General features: G+C 39.4%; 1 protein-coding gene across 1 annotated transcript; it reads left to right on the top strand.

Moving 5' to 3' along the window:
* Positions 1–1,136: 1,136 nt before the first annotated feature.
* LOC127122662 (uncharacterized) lies at positions 1,137–2,099 on the top strand. Its single transcript, XM_051052962.1, has 4 exons — positions 1,137–1,266; positions 1,348–1,651; positions 1,751–1,832; positions 1,890–2,099. The coding sequence occupies exons 1-4, from the start codon at positions 1,137–1,139 to the stop codon at positions 2,097–2,099; spliced, it is 726 nt and encodes a 241-aa protein (XP_050908919.1).
* Positions 2,100–6,654: the final 4,555 nt, after the last annotated feature.

Here is a 6,654-nt window from a genome sequence, read left to right as displayed (position 1 = left end):
TACTAGAGGTAAAGGCATGCACGCCTGACCCAATTCTCTAAACATGCCATGGAAGACCTTCCAGAATTATTGAAGGAAGCTTTTGTTATACTATTTTTGCATAATATTCCCTGGGTTGTATTCCATTTCATATCTATTTGTAGGGTGGTGTTTGATAGGGTTAAAGTTAAGCTTATTGTATCCCTTCGGGCAGTTTCTTGATTTATATTCTCCATTTATAGATATTGAATAAAAGAGTTTCTTTATTATTGACTTCATATATTGTATCTGTCTTTATGCTTTATGATTACTTGTGTTAATAAACAAAACTCAAGGATTCCCTGGAAATTTTTCGTATAAAATAAGAAAATGGATAATAAAAATAAAAGTATGCATATGTCAAGATTCTTTTTGCATGCATTCATGAACCCCACACATTTATTTTCTTTGGCTTTCAGAAAGCAAAATGCTTACCTTCTCAACTTTTCGCGGCAACTGCGACGAATCGTCACTGATATTTTACAAGAGCTAACAAATCAAGACTCATGATTGACTTTGAATCTAAGAATGTTATTGTTAAGGAGACCTTGGCCCAAGTCCAGGGCAAGATGAACCTTTTTTGAGGAAACATGGAAACCATTATGGAATATCTCCAGACTTAGAGGGCTTCTACCTCTACGAATCCTACTACTGCTGTTGTCACCAATGTTGTTATGGTGACTACTTCTGCTACTGACGTTGTTGCCACTATTGAGACTCCTGTCGAGACAGTGGTGCCACCTGCAGTGAATCATCCTATCTTCCCATCTACTTCCAATAGGCTTGTTGCTTCCTATCCATAGGGAATGCCCCAAACTTTGCTTCTTAGTTTACCAATGGAGATGTCTTCATTCTGCACCAAGCTCTTGCTACCCCTTCTGCTGTTGGGAATTCTGCTTTTTCCTTGGGGTATGCCCACATTTCAATCTCCTCATATGGTTGGTGCTAGAAACCCTGAGAATCTTCAAGGTTAGGTTCATGCTGACACCCCTGACAATGACGCTGAATAACGGGGCTCGCGCCTCCACTTCCATATTCCTTCCCAGGAAGCTCAGCCTGCGAGCCAAAACTAGTATCAAGATACTCATAATGCCTATCCTAGGGCAACATCTGTGGCCATGATGCCTTATGTACCTGTCAATCCTGCACTTCAGTATGTGCAATTTGGGGCACCTCTAGCTCCTAATGCTCAGAATGAAGGGCAATTCTCTCAGGTTATGAATGTTGTTCCTCAAATCGTCCCTCATGGTTTTTATTATCCTCCTCATATGTTTTTTGCTCCTCAGTCAGTTCCTACTCAGGCATATGTTCAGGATGTTTCTTGACCAGCTAGTCAGATCGTTATTTCAAATGTTATTCTGGATAGGCCAGCGGACTATCATATGCTAGACGACAAAATCAGGGCTATAGAGGGTTTCTCAGCTTTCGGTATGGATGCTAGAGACTTGTGTTTGGTTCCAAATGTGGTGCTTCCTCAAAAGTTCAAGATACTAGATTTTCCAAAATACAGAGGATTGAGCTGTCCTCGGAGTCATGTCACGATGTATTGCAGAAAGATGGCATCCTACATTGATAACAATGACTTACTGATTCATTGTTTCCAAGACGGTCTTTCAGGGGCTTCCTTGGATTTGTACATGAGTTTGGAACATACCAAAATCAGGTCGTGGAGAGACTTATCTGAAGCGTTCCATAAATAATATAAGTACCATTTAGATATGGCGCCAAATAGGTTGGAATTGCATAATCAATCTCAGAAGTATAATGAAACGTTTAAAGAGTATGCTTATAGGTGGCCTGAAATGGCTTCTTGGGTCAGTCCGGCTTTATCTAACAATGAACTAATTGACATATTTATGGGTACCCTACAGGGGTTGTATTTTGAGAAGATGATTGGTAGCTCCCCATCCATATTTGCAGATATTGTGACCATCGGAGAAATAATTGAGAATGGGGTTAAATCTAGAAAAATTACGGATATTGTTTCTCAGCCAGCTGTGAATAAGAAACCACAAGGTAGCTTTTCGAAGAAGAAAGAAGGTGAGACAAGTGATGTGGCGGAAAATGTTCACCCTCAGTAACAGGCTCTTATTGCTCATATATCGTATTATCCTTATCCATATAGTGCTTCTGCCCAGTATCAACAACCTCCTGTCTAGTATCAACCGCATAATCATGATCAACAACCCGCAATGGCTCAACCTGCTCAAAATGCTCGTGATAAATGGAGTCAAGGTCAATGCCAAAATTACCAAAATAACTATGGTAAACGTCCTCACATTGATAAAATCCATGTACCATATGCTGAATTGGTGCTCTATTTGATTCATTTGGGGGCTCTTATGCCAAAGGAAATTCCACAGGCCATCCTTCCTTATCATCCAAAGCATAACCCTAATGCCTCTTGCGCCTACCACGTTGGGCATATAGGGCATTCAGTAGAAGATTGTTGGTCTCTCAAGAATAAAATTCATGAGCTTATTAATCAGAAGATTTTGTCTTTTTCAGAAGAAAAACCTAATGTAAAGACAAATCCTCTGCCAAATCATAATGGGCCAGTAGTTAGTGTAGTGATTAATGAGGATATTGCAGAATCTGTCAGAAGGGTCATTGATGTGAAAACTCCGATGTCTGTGGTTGTGATAAAGCTTGAAGAGCATGGGTTTTTTAATGGTGTTCATGATAATTGTGTTATGCGTGAATTAAATCTTGATTGTTGTGATGATTTGAAGGGTTGTGTTCAGAACTTGATGAATCAGGGAATGATGCAGTTCTCGAGATCGAGAGTGGTTGAAGAGATTGTTATTATCGAACCAATAACCATAGTATACAGAAAAAATAAGATCGAAGCTCCTCCCAAGGGGATTCTTCCAATCCATATTTGTGTTCTCAGTTCCTTCCCATATCAAGACACCAAGGCGGCGCCTTAGAGGTATGATACGACTGCGTACGTAGGTGAAAAAGAAATTCAATTTTCTGATACTGAAATTGTTAATATAACTGGGATGGGAGGCATGACTCGTAGTGGCCGTGTATTCGCTTTGAAGTACACTCCTAGGGTGTATCCATCACCCACAATGGTCCCTCCTAAAGAGAAGGTCCATCATGTTCCTCCTTCGCAGGTAGAGGCATCTGCACTCGCCACTCCGATCGTGACGACAATTCCACCTATAACAAAAGTTATTCCAAATAAGGTTGCAGAATCTAAAAACTCAAAAGGTAAAGGGCTGATAAATGAAGATGAATAGGTTGAAGGTTACAAGAAAGGTATCTCTATTGAGGAAGGCCAAGAATTCCTCAAATTGATCAAAAAGAGTGACTTCAAAATCGTAGATCAGCTGGGTGAAACTCCCTCAAAAATTTCCATTTTGTCTTTACTCTTGAGTTTTGAGGCTCACCGCAAGGCATTGTTGAAAGTCCTAAATTCTGCTCACGTGATGCAGGATATCACGATCAATCAATCTGACAACGTGGTTGCAAATATCACTACCACTAGGTATTTAGGATTTAATGAAGCAGAATTACCTCTTGAGGGAAATGGCCATAATAAAGTATTGCACATTTCGGTCATGTGCGTAGACACCTTACTATCTCGAGTTCTTGTTGATATTGGTTCCTTGCTTAATCTGATGATAGAAGCTACATTGATCCAACTACAGTTTAAAGGACCCGAGATGAGGGCTAATGCGCTGATTGTTAGAGCTTTTGGTAGCTCTAGGAGGCAGGTTATTGGCAAGGTGGGTCTACCTATTTGTGTAGGACCTCATCAGTTTACTATCACCTTTCAAGTCATGGACATCAACCCGAAATACAGTTGTTTGTTGGGTAGACCTTGGATTCATGTTATTGGGGAAATGACTTCTACGTTGCACCAAAGGTTAAAATTTAGAGAAAACGTAACACATTTTGTTTTCTTGATCCCTTGTCTTCACCCGAGACAAGAGGATACCTTATAAGGGCCTCCTTGTTTAAAAGCATTATGTGATTAAATAAAGAAAATGTTTTTTGCATTCAAAAATTTTGTTCCCTTTCTTTCATTTATTTTTACCTTTTCACAAAAAAAATGAAATGGAAGAAGTTTCTTTTTCTTTTTCCACTTTATTAAAAACATACTAAAAATAAGCCCATAACATGCAGAGCAAACAAAATCGTTGATACATGGCAAGAATCTGCCCTAAGTCTGGACTTCTAATCAACCAAGCTGAAGATGATAGTGAGGAAGATTGTGAATTACCAGGTGAGCTATCAAGGCTCCTTGAGTATGAGGAGAAATAAATTCGGTCATACAAAGAACCAGTGGATGTTATTAACTTGGGCTCTGAAACCGATAAAAAAGAGGTGAAGATTGGGGCATCTCTTGCTAAGCATGTACACGTTGAGTTGGTTAAGTTACTGCATGAATATGTTGACATCTTTGCTTGGTCGTATCAAGATATGCAGGGTTGGACATTAACATTGTTGAGCATCACTTGCCACTCAAGCCTGAATGTCTTCTAGTTAAGCAGAAGCTCAGAAGGACCAGACCCGACATAGAACTCAAGATCAGATAAGAGGTTAAGAAGTGGTTTGATGCAGGCTTGTTAGCTATCTTTGAATATCCTCAGTGGGTCTCTAACATCGTTCCAGTACCGAAGAAGGACAGAAAAGTCAAAATGTGTGTAGATTACTGAGACCTCAATAAAGCGAGTCCAAAGGATGATTTCCCTTTGCCTCATATTGACGTTTTTGTTGATAATACAACTCAGTTTTCCGTTTTTTCCTTCGTAGATGGTTTCTCAGGGTATAATCAGGTAAAGATGTTGCCCGATGATATGGAGAAGACAACTTTTATCACGCCTTGGGGAACATACTACTACAAAGTTATGTCGTTTGGCTTAAATAATGCAGGGGCAACATATCAATGCGCCATGGTAACCCTCTTTCACGATATGATTCATAAAGAGATTAAGGTTTACGTGGACGACATGATTGCTAAATCCAAGACTGAGGATGATCACTTGGAACATCTAAGGAAGTTGTTTACTCGACTCCAAAAGTTCAAGTTGCATTTGAATCCGACAATATGCACTTTTGGGGTTCGATCTGGTAAATTATTGTGTTTCATAGTCAGTCAGAAAGGCAATGAGGTTGATCTCGACAAAGTTAGAGCAATCCAATATATACCACCTCACTGAACAGAAAAAGAAGTCTGAGGTTTCATTGGTCGGCTTAATTATATTTCCAGATTCATATCACATTTAACGGCTACCAGCGAACCAATTTTCAAATTGTTGAGGAAGAATCAATCGATTGTGTGGGATAATGATTGTCAAGTGGCAATTGACAAAATAAAATAGTATTTGCAAGAAGCATCGATCCTCATAACACTTGTTCCTGGTAGGCCTTTGATTATGTACCTCAGAGTACTCGATGAATCCATGGGCTGCGTTTTAGGTCAGCATGATGACACATGCAAGAAAGAACATGCAATATATTATCTCAGCAAGAAATTCACTGAGTGCGAGACCAGATACTCACTCTCAGAAAAGACTTGTTGTGCTTTGACTTGGGTTACTCGATGCCTGAGACAATACATGGTTTTCCATACTACTTTATTGATATCTAAGATAGATCTGATAAAGTATATATTTGAAAAGCCTGCTATCACTAGTAGAATTGCTCGGTGGCAAGTGTTATTGATTGAGTATCATATCCAGTGTGTGACTAGAAAATCCATAAAGGGGAGTATTGTGTCTGACTATCTTGCTCACCTACCTGTGGAGGGTTATCAACCATTGAGGTTTGACTTTCCAAATGAAGACATCATGTTTATCAGAGACTACGTTATTCTAGGCCTCGAGGAAGGCTCTGAACCACGATCGTGATGGACGTTCATGTTCGACGGTGCTTCCAATGCTCATGGTTATGGAATAGGTGCAGTTATTACTTCTCAAACTGGATTCCACCTTCCATTTACCGCTAGATTATGCTTTGACTGTACCAACAATATGGCAGAATGTGAGGCATGTATCTATGGTATTGAGGCGGCCATTAAATTAAGGATTAAAATTCTTGAAGTATACGGAGACTCAGCTCTTGTAATCAGCTAATTACCTAAGTGACTGGGAGACTCGGGATAGCAAGTTGATTCCTTATAAAGAGCATATTAGAAAACTGATGCTCTACTTTGATGAAATCTCTTTTCATAATATGCCTAGGGAAGAAAATTAGTTGACAGGCGCTCTAGCTACGTTGGCATCCATTTTTAAGGTCAAATGGAAGAATGAAGCACCTACTATCCATATTTACCACCTGGATGAACCAACACATTATCTAGCAATCGAGGCGGATTCTGATGATAAGCCATGGTTCTATGTTTAGCGGTAAATTCATGACCATTAAGTTATGGATAAACTTAACATCAATAAAACTAGAGTCGCCATCGTGCTTTTATTGTTTCCAAAGGAAAGGGGAAAAGCACGAACAAAACCCAAGGATGAGAAGTTTTCAAATTAAAACTAATAAAATGCCAGAGATTACAGGTAAGGGGGTTGGTTACACAAAGGGAAGGTGTTAGCACCCAAAGTGTCCTAAGTACTCCTAGGGATTTTAGTATAAAAATGATGTTAGCAATAAATAGAGTGTTGGGATGAGAAA

The sequence above is a fragment of the Lathyrus oleraceus genome, chromosome 2 (genome assembly GCF_024323335.1).
Source record: "Lathyrus oleraceus cultivar Zhongwan6 chromosome 2, CAAS_Psat_ZW6_1.0, whole genome shotgun sequence".
Taxonomy (NCBI): Eukaryota; Viridiplantae; Streptophyta; class Magnoliopsida; order Fabales; family Fabaceae; genus Lathyrus; species Lathyrus oleraceus.
The sequence above is the reverse complement of the archived record's forward strand: the minus strand, read 5'-3'. Positions and strand labels throughout refer to the sequence as shown.

Coding starts and splice junctions, on each gene's coding strand:
- LOC127122662 (XM_051052962.1), top strand. CDS start 1,137: ATGATGCCTTATGTACCTGTCAATCCTGCACTTCAGTATGTGCAATTT. Junction 1,267..1,347: donor TCCTCAAATCGTCCCTCATG/GTTTTTATTATC, acceptor TTTCTTGACCAG/CTAGTCAGATCGTTATTTCA. Junction 1,833..1,889: donor GGCCTGAAATGGCTTCTTGG/GTCAGTCCGGCT, acceptor GGTACCCTACAG/GGGTTGTATTTTGAGAAGAT.